Raw genomic sequence first — 14,405 nt, 5'->3', positions numbered from 1 at the left:
GCCGACTCCAAAATCCACATTTTCATCAGAAGGAGCACGAGATGAGGAGCCCCAGAGATCAGGGTCTAAGTCGTGCTGCTAACCACTAGCCCGAGACAAGTCTCTTTCTCTTTCTGAGCCGCCCGCTGTGTCCCTGCGAGGAGGTTGGCCTCAATGCTGTGATGATGTCTAAGTCCCACTTCCCCCAGACTGTCCGTGGCTCTGTGAACTCCCTTGCCCTCCCCTTCTCTCCGCCCACCACCCCGGAAGCCCAGCAGGATGCTAAGTAACCACCCACTTGACACTCAGGGGCACGGAAAGATGAAGTGCCGCCTTCTCATGGCTGCCTCCTGCCTCGGTTCAGCCCCGGACACCCAGCAACCACAGAGCCACAGGATTCCCTGAAGCCAGGTGGTGGGAGCCGCAGCCCAGGGGGCGGAGGAGCTGGGCATCGCTCGTGGCCATCACTTCCTCTACCCTCACTTCTCAGCTGTGAGGAAGTGGGGGAGGCAGGCTTGGCTCTGTGCCCGCCCCATTTCTCTGGGTCGCAGGGCCTGGTGGTGGGAATGTGGTCACCCTGGGAGTCCTAGGCTCACCCTGGGAGTCTGAGTTCAAGCGGAAGTGTTAAGACAGATCTGACCGGCTCCACGGGCAATCCGTGCCCGCCACGCTCTGCGGCCAGAATGTCTTGCAGCCTCTGCGGTGCCCTGTCCCCGTCTTCCATCCTCTGAATTAGCTGCTAAAACCCTAGATCCTTGACTAACATAAGCCTCTTTGCTCTCACTGGACACCAGCCTCCCTGCCTCACTCCTGCCCCCTACAGTCCATCCTCCACACAGCAGCCGGGGCCTTTTCAAAAAAAACAAACCAAGTCAAATCCCCCTGCAGTGCCTTCCATCACTCTGAGGAGGAAATGCCAGCATCACCCTGCCTGGCAGGGCCCTGAATGACCTGGCCCCTCCCTGCCCACCTCTTCCTCCACCTTCCTCCCTTGCTCCCTCTGCCCGGCCACATCGGCCTTCTTGCCACCCACAACATGCCAAACCCCTCATCCTCTCTCAGGCCTTTGCACGTGCTGTTCCTCTGCTCAGAACTCTCCTCTCCCACATCTTCGCCCGACTGCCGGATCCTCAGCCTTCAGGTCTCAGCTCAGATGTCACTGCCTTCCCTGCCCACCCATGGGGGTAGCCCCTCCCCAGCTCACAGCCACTCTCCACGGCATCGCTCTTGTGTTTCCTTCCCTTTCTCTGAAGCGATCTTGCGGTCAGCGGGTGGGTGGGTGGTTTGCCTGTATGGTCTGTGGCCTCCTCCCCAGCATGTATCTCCGCAGGAGCAAGGATCTGTGCCCCATCCACGTCGGTGCCCACAACGAGGCTCGTCCTCATGTCACCCTTACAACCCTGCAGATGAGGATGCGGGAGCTCAGAGAGGTGGAGTGACTTGCCCACGGTCACACAGCCAGGAATTGGCAGAATTCACACCCAGGTCTACCTGGTGTCAGGGCCAGCTCTGCGAAGCCTTCTCCATGGATGGGGTTCCCACAGCCTGGGGCCGAGCTGGGGGGCTCCCCTCACCCTGAGGCTCTTAGGGAGGGTTCCAAAAGAGAACAGCCTACCGCTTACTCACGTGGTCCTCCCTGGGAGATACGGGACAGCTGGGGCTCACCATTGGGGCAGGTGCCACCCTGGAGCTGGGGAAGCACAGAGCAAATGGCTCCCAAATGAGGGGAGACCACCAGAAACGAGGAAACCATCAACCTACCCAATGTTCCGCAGAAGGGGAGACTGAGGACCCGGGAGGGGAAGGACTTGCCCAACATCACACAACCAACATGGCCTCAGGGCCTGGGAGCTCCAGGGCCAGAACCTCCTCCCAGCCATGACGAGACCCAAAGCCCAGGGTCCAGGCAGAGGGCCCGCCCAGAGCTGCCCGGCCCTGAGGGCAGGGGCAGGGCCCACCAGAGAGGATCTGAAGCCTGAAGACAAAAAAACACTCAAATTCCTTCCTTCCTTCAAAAACACTCATCAAGGGCTTCCTGTAGCCTTGGGTAGGCGGTGGGCAAAGAGGTGAACAATATACTCTGAAAGTGGAGCCCCCTCCCACCAAGGGGCAGTTTCTGTGAAAGTTAAACACACGTGACCCTCTGACCCAGCAGCTCCACAGAGAGACACACAAATGACACTGCCGTCCAGACTGGAATCCGCCCAGATCTCATCCAAGGACATTGACAAAGGACCCACCAGCGGGAGGCAAGGCGGCCTAAGAAAGGAGCAGAGGCTGGTCCCGGCAGCGGCACGGACGAACTGAAAAATATTCAGTGTTGGCTGAAGCTAAAGAAAACCAGACCAAGCCCGGCTGGCGTGGCTCAGTGGTTGAGCGTCGACCTATGAACCAGGAGGTCATGGCTCAATTCCGGTCAAGGGCACATGCCCGGGTTGCGGGCTCGATCCCCAGTAGGGAGCGTGCAGGAGGCAGCCAATCAATGATTCTCTCTCATCATTGATGTTTCTATCTCTCTCTACCTCTCCCTTTCTCTCTGAAATCAATAAAAATATTTTTTTGTAAAAAAAGGAAAACCAGCCCTGGTCGGTTTGGCTCAGCGGATAGAGCGTTGGCCTGCAAACTGAAAGGTCCCAGGTTCGATTCCGGTCCAGGGCACATGCCTGGGTTGTGGGCTCGATTCCCAGTGGGGGACTTGCAGGAGGCAGGGGATCCATGATTCTCTCTCATCGTGGATGTTTCTATCTATCTCTCCCTCTTCCTTCCTCTCTGAAATCAATAAAAATATATATTTTTTTTTTTAAAAAAAAGGAAAACCAGACCAAGAGTATATGAATTCATACAGATCAAGTTCAAAACCAGGCAAAACCACCTGGAAGGGGGATTAGTGGACGGAGCACACGGAAACTCTGAGGAGCTGAGAATGTTCTCCTTTTGGGTCGAGGTGGCGGTTACACAGGTGTGTGCATTTGTAAAAATCGAGCCGTACAAGGTATGTGCGTCTTACCCAAGTAAATTGCACCACAATTTTTTTAAATGCACAGTCTTGCTCTCAAGAGGCACAGAGTAGAACCCGGACTGGCGTGTGGTTCTCTCTGTCATGCTGGGAAGAGAGGCTGAGATCCACTGAGCCCCCTCTGTGTGCGGGACGGAGCTGGTCCTTCTGAAACAGCATCTGGTGAAACTCTCCCAACTGCAGTACAAAACAGGCTCCCACAGCTCCAGACTAAAGCGCCGAGAGGTGGGAATACACTTGTCCAAGGAGACACAGCAAAATGTGACGGAGCCGGGATTGAACCCGGGCCCCCTGGTCTCGAAGGCCCACTTCTGCTGTATGGGCAGCCCCACCTCCCTGCCCCCCCCCCCCCCCGTCCCTTCCACCCCTCCAGGTTGCCAGGCCCGGCCCCACGCCCCCTCCTCTGCCTCCTGGAGGAAACCCCGAATGTCCTAGACGCGGTGCTTCTGTGAAAGCTCCTTAGGAAATGCCTCCTCCCCTCCTTCCGCCTCCTCCACCCTCCCTCAGCCCTGTCACTGCCACATCTCTGAGGTCACTGCTGCCCTGGACCTCTGCCCAGGGAGAAGGAACCCCAGAGGCTGGGCGGCTGTGTGTGTGTATGTGGGGGTGGGGGGCAGGTGAAGGGGCTGAGGCATGTGTTGACCAAAGGGCTTTCTCAAACCCCAGGCTCCCCCAGCCCAGCCTGTGACCCCTGAGCACCAGAACTTGAGGTTGCAGTCCCCACCCTTGGCTCCAGCTCCCAAATGACGCAACGCAGTGTCCAGATTCAGGGAATCATAAAACGTCTACTTGGAATAACCACCACCACCATTTATTCACTTCTTATCCTGCGCCAAGAACCGTCCAGAGTTCTCTCATTAAACCCACCAACGACCCTCCAAAATAGGTTTACTAGGCTCTCGTTTTATCGATGAAGAAACCAAGCTCAGAGGGAGGTCAGTGACTTGCCCACAGTCCCACAGTGAGGAAGTGGAGAGCTGGGATTCAAACCCCGGCCTGGCCAACTTCCAGGCGGAGCTCTGAGCCAGAGAATTACGCTTGTACTCCTACATGCCATTGCTGGAAAGGCCCCTTCGGTCAGTCTGTTCCAGGCGGGTCATTTTACAGAGGAGAAAACCGAGGCCCAGGAGGGAGAATGCCCTGCTCAAGGCCAGATGAAATGCTGATGGCAGGGCTTGGGCTGGAAACTCAACCTCCACCCTGGGCCTTGCTTTCAATGACCAGATCATAGCACCAGCGTAGGCCACGGGCACCTGGACGGGCAGCCCCGTGGGAGGCTCTGGTTCCAGGCAGAGGTAAATATTGACATTCGGTGTTTACACTGTAACCCTACTCCTCTCCTGGCTGTCACCCCACGCCTGCCCTCCAGTCTTCCTCTCCAAGAAGGCAAGGAGCCATGGGGAGGAGGATGGGGGAGAGGAGGGTTCTGGACCAGGGGCGGCTTCTCATGCTCAGGGGGGGGCATCTCCAGTCAAGGGGCTGGGGTCTCCGGGCAGTGCCAGGAGCTGGGGAGCTGGGGGTCGAGCTGGGAGTTACAGGCTTGGGGTTAAGTCCCAAGACCAGTCGGTGGTGAATGGGGAGAAAAGGGCTTTACTGTCAAGTGCTATGTAAAGGTGAAAGACAAAAAAAATAGCAGTATTTCAGCCTGGCCAAGTACAGCCCCAATCAGCAACCAAGGCCTTTGGCTACTGGCTAATTGGTCCATCCCTGTCCTGCGAGGCTGAGTGGCAGCTTGGGCCTGAAGCCAGAATCTGAAGGAAGCCGGGGGGCCCCTGCCCAGCTGCAGTCCCTCCTTCCCTAAGTGACCCTGAGACCCAGCTTTTACAACTGCAATGGGGATAACCTGCTCCCTCGGCTGGTGTGAAGATCGAGAGGTTACATTTAAGTGCCAAATGCTGGGTGCTCGTTTCACCCTCAGTCCGCCCATCTTCATAATGGGGGATGTGAATTAGGTGGTTATGAATCCATCCCCCTATTACATTTTTATTTATTGACTTTAGAGAGGGAGAGAGAGGAAGGAAGGGCGGGGAGAGGGAGAGAAGCATCCATTTGTTGTTCCACTTATTTATGCATTCATTGGTTGCTTCTTGTCTGTGACCTGACTGATGGAACCCGTAACCCTGGCCCATCAGGATGATGCTCCAACCAACGGAGCTACCCAGGCCGGGGCCTGAATCCCCTTCTAACACAAGCGCTCCATGGTTTTAAGAAGACCAAGCAGCCAGGCCCACCTCCCTGTCTCTGGGTCCTGAAGTTAGATCCTCCCTCAGATAATTTCCTGAATGTTCTCCAGAAACGTACTCCTTTGTTGACATCTCCCCCTTGAGAACCCCCAGTGAGCCAAAACAGGGCAGCGGGTATCCCAGCCACCCATGCCCTCGGGGCCCCAGAAAGGACAGAACCCCCAGAGCCTAGACAGTGGGGTGCAATCAGCATTGGGTTATTAAAACTTTGCGCCCCCCCCCAGACTATAACTCTTACTAAGGAGAATATCTCATTTTAATTTCTCCAAAGCTTGGCTCCTAGGAAGCATGTGATTCCACTAACTGAAGCTCGAATGCCATCTCTTCTGGGAAGCCTTCCCTGATACACACCCACGGCCGGGTGACTTTGGATCTGCATCCTCAGGTTGATACCTGTCATTTTCTACCTTGTTCAGAGGCCTTTAGGACCGTGGCTTTTTCTCCCCTAAGAGACTGAAGTTCCATGAGGCCAGGAGCCCTGCTGGTTATTTTGTGAAAGGGCGGGGAAGGTCAGTGTCCACAGGGAAAGGGACTTGTGGGCTCTCTGGGGACACAGACGCCTTCTCTCTTTACTGCCCACTTTGGGCAGCACGATGGGGGTGTGGTGTGGGGTGAAGAGGGCAGCGACTGGAGAGGACAGACCACCACGTCTCTCCCAGGGCCACTCCAGCAGTCTCCGAACTGGTTTCCCAGCTGGCAGCAGGCCCCTCCTCTCCTCCAATCCTCCACAAAGCAGCCGGCGTGACCATCTCAAAATGCAAATCTGCCACGTCACTGCCTTCGCTCTGAACTCCTGAGTGGCTCTCCACTGCCCTTAGACGGAGCCCCAAATCTGTAAGACCCTCCCTGTATACACCTGCCCCTGGCCACCGCACAAGCAGCGCCTGCAGAGCCTCCAGATGAATTAATTCTCGAATGTTCTGGTCAATCGTGCACATAGCTGCTCCTGCCTGGAATGTCCTGCCAGGTCCCATTCATTCTCTAGGCCACAGCTCTAATGTCATGTCCTCAGGAAGCCTCTTCTGATCCCGGGCCTGATTCGCCTATCTGCGACACAGCACCCTGCCCGTCTCCTTGGTAACAGTAATTGCACTTGCAATTTCCTGCTCCATATCTGCCTGTCCGCCAGACTGTGGAAGAGAGACCCGTCGGTCTCATTCACACTGACCGCAGCCCCAAAGCCTTATATTGTGCCTTGTTTGGTGAATGAATGAGTGAATGAATGAATGAATGAATGAAGCAGTTTGACTATAGCAGGAGTGCTTACCTAGTTAACTGACAAGAAGTAACTGAGAGGAAACACAAAAAAGTCAAAAACAGTTGCTGATGGTTCCTCCCTCACTACAGACATCGAAGTGTGGACTTTAGCCAAGCTGGTTATCTTGGCTAATGCCTGAAACTCTCTGCCAAACCCACCCTGTAGCCTTCTTACCCCTCCTCTGACAGGGCCTGGTCTCTCCGATTCTTTCTGGGAAACAACCTATTTATCTTTAACAGAAGCTGACAATATGCCTGTTTGCCAAAAATCATAGCAATGCAAGGAAAATGCTCTGGGACCCCCAGACGGCCATGTGGCCTCACATCTTCAAATAATAGCACTTTCCCTCAAGTTCTCAATGGTCTGCATTTCTACACTGTATCCTAGATTGTATCCTCATGATAGCCCGAGAAGAGAGCAAATCTGCCCCACCTGGTTGGAAAGGAAGTAGGTGGCACATCCAGTATTCAAACCTAAGCACTGGACCCTGTCCCCGACTAAGCCACTTGCAGCAAAGATGGTTCCCACCCCTCAGCGTGGCTTTAAGCTCAGTCCCTAGCTTGGAACGTGAAGGAACATTCTGGAGTTTTCCCTGGCCCCCGGGTTCCTAACAGGACTCGGGTTTGGTGTGCTGTTTCCTGTTGTCCTGGCTGAATCTCCCTGATGGTCCCCAGCTCCCCACCCAGGTCTCTAACCCCTCGGGCAGGTAGTTCTTAAAGGCCTCAAGTGGAACCTCCCCCTCCACCTCACTCCCCACCCCCATCCCGCCCCTCCCACCCCCATCCAGTGCAGGCTTGGGGTGAGGGTTCCAAACAAGCTTTTTATATCTTCTCTCTACAACATGGATAAACACAACAGCATGGTGCCCCGATAGCAGACTGGGGAACACCGGGTGGGCCTCTTTCCCTGAAACCCATCTGCCTGGTGACCTCCAAGCATCCAGGAGGTTGGTGGCCTCTCTGACACTATCTTGCTGTGTGACCCTGGGCAGTGTCCTTCACCTCTCTGTGCCTGCTGCTGGGTGGCATGAGGACAACTGGAGACAGAGGTATAAAAAGCTTGTTCCACTTGAGGCCTTTAAGAACAGTGCTGACTACCTGCCAAGGGGTTAGAGACCTGGGTGGGGAGCTGGGGACCATCAGGGAGATTCAGCCAGGACAACAGGAAACAGCACACCAACGAGTCCTGTTAGGAACCCGGGGGGCCAGGGAAAACTTGGCCATGCTGGAGGGGAGGGAGTGCTGGATTTGTTTAAAACCCGTGGAACAGGAGGTCCAAGGAATAAACACTTTCACAGCCCTCGATCACCCCCACCTCAGGAATGAGCACAGGGACTAGTGTTTAAGGGAAACCACAGTAAGGGAAGAGGCCTGACAGCAGCCTCCACCCCACCCACACACGGGTCAACAACCCATAGGGCAGCGCCAACTCCCCAGCCAGCCTAAGCCTTTGCCTATCTGGCCCCAGCCATGCCCCTGGCCCACTCTCTCTCCTCTTCCCCGGCTCTCGCATGCCCAGGCGCCAGGCAAGCCCCACTCTGGCCTTCCCAAGGCCCTCTGCTCACACAGGTCTTCCTACCTCGACATTCTTTCCAATTCAGATGCCACCTGCTCAGGGAAGCTTTCTCGCATCCGTCCAGCCAGGAGGCATCCCTGGCCTGGCACGATATCTCTACTCTCCCAGAGAGATGCCACTTAGTCTGACGGTCCACGCAGATATTTATGGACTGGCAGAAGCTTCCTTAGCGCGGTGTTTATGACAGGTTTTTCCTCCCTAGCCCAGGGCTTGGCGTATCGTATGTTGCAAGTATTCCATAAGCCTTTGCCGAATGGTGGACAAGTGAATACTCTGGTAACTATCACTGTCTGCTTCTTCTCTCTACAACATGGATAAACTTTCAGATTAACATATGTCAGGCGGAACTTCTCCACTTGAGCTCCAGGCTGGACAAGGAAGGAAACTGGGCAGTATTTGAGCATCGCACTCTCCCTGGGCTATCTCACCGAATCCCCACACCATCCCCGTGAGATAAGACTTATCTCCTTTCGCAGATAAGGAACCTGATACTCAGAGGTGAGGGTGCAACTTGAAGTCTCTGTGGGGAAGTGGAGGGGCTGGAATTTGAGCCTGAATTTGTTTGATGCCACAAACCCTGGGGTCTTCCGGCCAATCTGGGGGGGGGGACCCTCAGGTTGTACGGCTCTGGAAAATGTCGCCAAGGCCAGGTGACCACTCTTGGGGGGTTTTAAGGAGAAAGACATTGTCTTTCTGAGCAAACAGGTTAGGTTGGACTTAGAGGCAGAGGGGGTAATATGACCTCAAAGTCTCACCTCCTTTTATTGCCCAAATCCTGAGACCTTAAATCAAGTGCCGGTCCACAGGGAGTGAGCTCTCTGCCACCCAAACTGTCCAAGCAGAGCATGCCAGGGAGAGGTTCCAGACCAAGGAGGTCGGCTAAATCCAAAATGATCTACAAGCACCTCTGGGTGTGGAGCCAAGCGTTAACTTCATTATTACCGACTCTGAGGCAGGTCGTGGTAGAGGGGGAGGTAGGTATTAGTGAGGTGAGGAGAGAGGAATGGGATGTTTAAGGGGACCCCAGCTCTGGGCAGGGCAGGAGTTGGCCCTGAGGAGTGGGGGGGGGGGCGGGGGCGGGGAGGGAAGTTCTTCATGTCTACGGGGGGCCCCATCCTGCCCCCACCTGGACCCCCTCAGGCTTGGCAGCATTGTCACAGAGAAGTGGTGGCTGCATCCCTAGAACTGGCACATGCCCTCCTCAGGCCCTGCATGGTGACTGTGGTCACTTCACAGGGCACAGAGCAGGACTAGGAGGGAATCAGCCGGGCGTCCAGAAGCAAGGAAACCAAAGAGAAGTAGGTGGCCTTGGCCCCCATGGTGGAGAGTCAGACGTCAGGTTAGAGGGTGATTTAAAGGTCTTGGCTTTCCTTCCAGAGACAAGCTCCCTCCCTAAAACAGCCCCAACAAGCCCGGACCAACGGGTGTCTACCCTGGGGCTTCAGAACGCCCCCCCCCCCACTCCTGAAGTCTCCCTCCCCAGCTCCCTTCTTGATGCTCAACTCCTCCTCCGCCAACCCATTCCTGGAGATGCTGGGGAGACCGGACTGCTGGGCGCAGGGTCCCCAGGTGTCCCCCGGGTCTCTGGCAGCAACCAGCCTGTCTGCCCAACCTCCGCCTCCACGCCTTGGGCCACAGCAGGACCGCATCCCCAGTGTCCGGACCATGCCCTCCGAACGCGCCAGCTCGGCCACCCACGATGCCCCCAGCCGAGCCTGGGTCCAGGCCCACCCGGCGTCCCGGGACACTCAGATCCGACTGGACCCAGCCGCTTCGGAATGGTCCCCGACCCCCGCTCGGACCCAGCCTGGATAACCGGGTCTCCAAGCCCAGCCGGGTCCAGGCGCTTCCTTCCGGACGCCCCAGACCAGAACCAAAACCGAACCGACTCGGCCACCTCTAGCCCTCCGCCCTCGGCCGGGCAGCTGCCCAGAACCAAGTTCGGCGTGGCAGCCCCGACGGAGCCGAGCGCGGCGCCGCCCGGCGAGCCGAGCCTGCCCGCGCGCCCCGGACCCCCCGCCTTCCCAGCGCTGCAGCCGGCGCCCAGCCCCCGGGAACCGGGCGTCACGGCCCGCACCGTCTAGGCGGGGCCTCCGCGCACTCACCATAGCGCGCGCTGCGCTCCGCGGGCTCCCGGCTCCCGGCTGCTGCTCCCGGCCGCGCTCCGCTCCTCCGACTGCGCGGCTGGCTCCCGGCGGCTCTCGGCTCCCCGCGGACAAGCGGGGCTCTGGCGCCGAGACCCGGGGGCGGGGGGCGGGCCCGGCGAGGAGCCAATAGCGGGGCGCGGGGCCCGGCCGCGAAGCCAATCACGTGTGGAGGCGGCCTTCGCCCCCGCCCCCTTCCCGCCACCCGCTCCTTAACCCTGGGCGCGCCGGGGCTGCAGCCCGAGCGGGGAGCGGACCCCACGCGGGCGGGGTCTCCGGCTTCCGGGGGCCGGTCCAGACGTCGTGCAGACGGGCTTTGGGGAAGGCGGATCCCGGGGAGCAGCCCTCTGTGCCCGGTGCGCGGCGCCGGGAGCCTCGGCGACCTTTGTCTCCTGCCTGGCGCCAGCACCCGAGTGTGACCAGGGCGCTGCAGCTTCGTGTGTTTGGTGTGTTTGTGGGGAGAGAGAGAGAGAGAGAGAGAGAGAGAGAGAGAGAGAGAGAGAGAGAGCGAGCAAAAGCAGGGGAGGGATGAATCCCGCGTGCCTGCGTGTTTGTGTGTGCCGGAAAGACCGGCTGACTATATTTGGGGTTTGTTACTGCGTGCTTCTGTGTGTGTATGTGTGTGTGTGTGTGTGTGTGTGAGAGAGAGAGAGAGAGAGAGAGAGAGAGAGAGAGAGAGAGAGAGAGAGAGAGAGAGGGGGTGGGAGGGAAGGAGGGAGAAGGGCCGAGGGCTCTCTGTGCCTGTGTACTTGCATGTCCAGGGGACAAACTCTCTCCACTGGTATGTCTGTAAGCGCACTGAGCGAAGGAGGAAGGCGCAGAAAGGGATGTGTGTGGCTGTAGTGGTTGTGTGATGTGTGACCTGTACATTTGGGGCCCACTGTGCATGCATGTTGGTGTGGTGGAAAGAGACTCTGTGTCCCTGATGTGAGCAGGTAGAGACCCAGTCCCTGTGGCTGTGTGGTGTCCCGTGTGCACGGGACCACGAGCTCCTGGGCAGTGTGTGCGGCAACCTGGAGAGCAAGGAGGGCGTTCTGTGGGCATTACTCTCCCCCCTCCCATTCAACAGCGCTCTGAACTCTTCAATGTGGAGGAAAAGACACAGGGAGGAGGGTCACCTATCGAAACCCACAAAGCGTGCTGCGTGCAAAACAGAGAAGCGTGGTGGAGAGTGGAGGGTTGGGCTGTGCCCTGAAGGTGACAGATGTCTCTGGCCAAGACACTCAGCTGCCCAGACCAGGGCTAGTTTCAGATTCCTGACTTTTCCTCAAGCATCTTCCTGAGAACCTCAGCTTGATCCCTAGGGGGACATTCTGAGATCCAGGAAGACACGAAGATGGAACCCAGTTATCCTGCTCTCCATTTGCTAACAGTGTGGTGGGGGATCCCAATCCCCAATCTGAGCCTCAGTTTTCTCCTCTGTAAAATGGGATTTGTAATGCCTGCCCACCTCCCTGTACTGACGGGAAGATTTGAGTTACTATACATGTGGGCCCTTGGTAAGCTTCAAAGCACTGGAAAACATTAAGCATCCTTCCCTTTATATAAAGTTCAAAAAAAAATAAAGTTCAAAAATAAGCAAAATTAAGTTATGCTATGGGAAGTCAGGCTAGTGTTAACTTTGTAAAGGGAATGACTCCAAAGGGGGCACCAGGGGGACTTCTGGGTCCTAGCAAGCTTGTTTTGGGGTGGAGGGGCTGGGTACAGGGGTGTGCTTAGTTTGTGCAGTCTCCTTAGAGCCTGTGTGTGTTTTTCTCTAACATGTTATAGTCCAACCTGTTCCCCAAAGAATAGGGGAACAGGTTTCCCAACCTGTTCCCCTACCCACATTTTATTCACTCACACAGGGGGCATAACGCTCCATCAGCAAGGCTCGAACTGGGTTGAGATTTGGGGATACAGCAGTGAGCAAGATGTGATCCAGGCCCCGCTGGTGTGGCTCAGAGATTGAGTGTCAGCCCAAGAACCAAGAGATCACTGGTTCAATTCCTGGTCAGGCACATGCCCAGGTTGTGGGCTCAGTCCCCGGGATGGAGCATGCAGCAGGCAGCCGATCTATCAATGATGTTTCTTTCTCATCCATGTTTCTATCTATCTATCTCTCTATCCCTCTCCCTTCCTCTCTCTCTCTCAAACATCAATAAAAACACATATATTTTCAAAAAGATGTGATCCTGGCTCTATGAAGAACACAGGAGAGAGGTGTGGCTTTCTCCCTTCTGAAAGAGACATGGGAGATTAAAAATGACAGCAGAGTAAGTGGATGCTGCATGGACATGCTCCCAGGAACAAGCTGGAATCACAACTAAAATACAGAGAAGCTTCCTGAATAATCAAGGAAGACTTGCGGGAGAGAACCCTGATACCTGAGGACCGAAAGTGGAGACCGCATAGAGACTGGTAGGAGGGGCAGAGGCGTGAAAGGGCTGTCCAGGCAACCACAGACGGCAGTTGAAGTCCCGGAGAGATATCTCAGCTGTGGAGGGGGGGAGGGGGTGCCACTGAGAACTCTGGGATCTAATCCCCAAGCTGGGCCCCCCAGCAGAAACCACCACAACTGAGAAGGGTACCCACATTACATCTGGCTGTGAAAAGCAGCGGGGTGCTGTCTGTCAGGGAGTGACAGCTGAAAACTCAGGCACCCTCTTAAAGGGCCAAGGCACAAAATTCCCTGTGGAGCCACTCACCTTGTGTTCTGGCAGAGGGAGGACTGGAGCTGTGTGGCAGAAGCCAGGACTGGGGACTTGGGGCTAGAGCTCAGAAGGCAGACACCCCCAGTTTCCTGGGCTGAGTCATTCCCTTACCCAGCGGAGGACATCTTTCCCACACAGACATTTGCCTTGCCTGGGTGGAAAGACAGTGGACCCAACCTATTGGAAAACACTTGGCCTTGGGGCCACTTAAGAGATTAAAAGTAGCTGAAACCGGTTTGGCTCAGTGGATAGAGTGTCGGCCTGCGGGCTGAAGGGTCCCAGGTTCGATTCCGGTCAAGGGCATGTACCTGGGGTGCGGGCATATCCCCAGTAGGAGATGTGCAGGAGGCAGCTGATCGATGTTTCTCTCTCATCGATGTTTCTAACTCTCTATCTCTCTCCCTTCCTCTCTGTAAAAAATCAATAAAATATATTTTTTTAAAAAAAAGAGATTAAAAGTAACAATTAGCCTCCAGGTAAAAGCAACTACCCCACCCTATTGAAAAAAATTCTCACCACACCTGAGGACAGTTGCCTGGGGGCCATTCTAATAGGAATCCTATCAGTCTATAGGCAGGGGCAGTCTCTGGAGGCTTTGAGCCTTTGCCTGATCTAATTAGTCAGAAACGGTGTTTGACACTGTCCTGCACTAGAGATTTAGAGGCGTAGAGGATATACCCAATACATAGTCACAAACCCAAACAGACGGCCAAAATGAGGAGACAAAGAAACAGCCCCCAAATGAAAGAACTAGAGAATTCTCCAGAAGAAAAGATAAATGAAGCAGAGATAAGAAATTTATTTAAAACAGAGTTCAGAGCAGGGGTGGGCAAACTTTTTGACTCGAGAGCCACAATGGGTTCTTAAACTGGACCAGAGGGCCGGAACAAAAGCATGGATGGAGTGTTTGTGTGAACTAATATAAATTCAAAGTAAACATCATTACATAAAAGGGTACGGTCTTTTTTTTTTTAGTTTTATTCATTTCAAACGGGCCGGATCTGGCCCGCGGGCCGTAGTTTGCCCATGGCTGGTTCAGAGTAATGATGGTAAAGATGCTCAACAGCATAAAAAAAGATATAGTAATTATGAAAAAAGAACAGTTGGAGGTAAAGAGTGACATAACACAAATAAAGAACACCTTGGAAGGAATACACAGCAGATTAGGGGAAGCTGAGGATCAAATCAGTGAATTAGAAGACAAGGTTGAAAAAAATCACTCAATCAGAGAACCAAATGAAAGAGACATGTTGCCAGTGGTGGGAGGAGCTTGCCCAAAGCCACTCCCTGGAGTTGGCCCGAGCACTATAACTGAGGCCTCCCAATGTAGGCTGAGTCTTTTCCATCGCACCAGGCTGCCCCAGCAGAAGCCATCCCTGGCCTTAATGCTCTCTAGGGGAAAACAAGTGAGAAGGTTGGCTGCCAACTCTGACCCAACCCCCAACTCCTTAGGGATCCTCATAGCTCGCCTCCTCCAAACAGCCTTCTGGGAACAAT

The 14,405-nt window shown here is 55.4% G+C and overlaps 1 protein-coding gene across 1 annotated transcript in view; it reads right to left on the bottom strand.

Moving 5' to 3' along the window:
- The window catches only part of ECE1 (endothelin converting enzyme 1), a 98,213-nt gene extending 87,869 nt beyond the window's left edge, over window positions 1-10,344 (bottom strand). The window contains exon 1 of the mRNA XM_059690906.1: window positions 10,177-10,344. Coding sequence (XP_059546889.1) covers window positions 10,177-10,179 — 3 coding nt within the window. The 5' untranslated portion in view covers window positions 10,180-10,344. The remainder of the gene's footprint in view (window positions 1-10,176) is intronic.
- Between the last annotated feature and the right edge of the window lie 4,061 nt (window positions 10,345-14,405).

Source organism: Myotis daubentonii, chromosome 3 (assembly GCF_963259705.1).
Source record: "Myotis daubentonii chromosome 3, mMyoDau2.1, whole genome shotgun sequence".
NCBI lineage: Eukaryota > Metazoa > Chordata > Mammalia > Chiroptera > Vespertilionidae > Myotis > Myotis daubentonii.
Note: the sequence above shows the minus strand (reverse complement) of the source record. Positions and strands in the feature narration are given on the sequence as shown.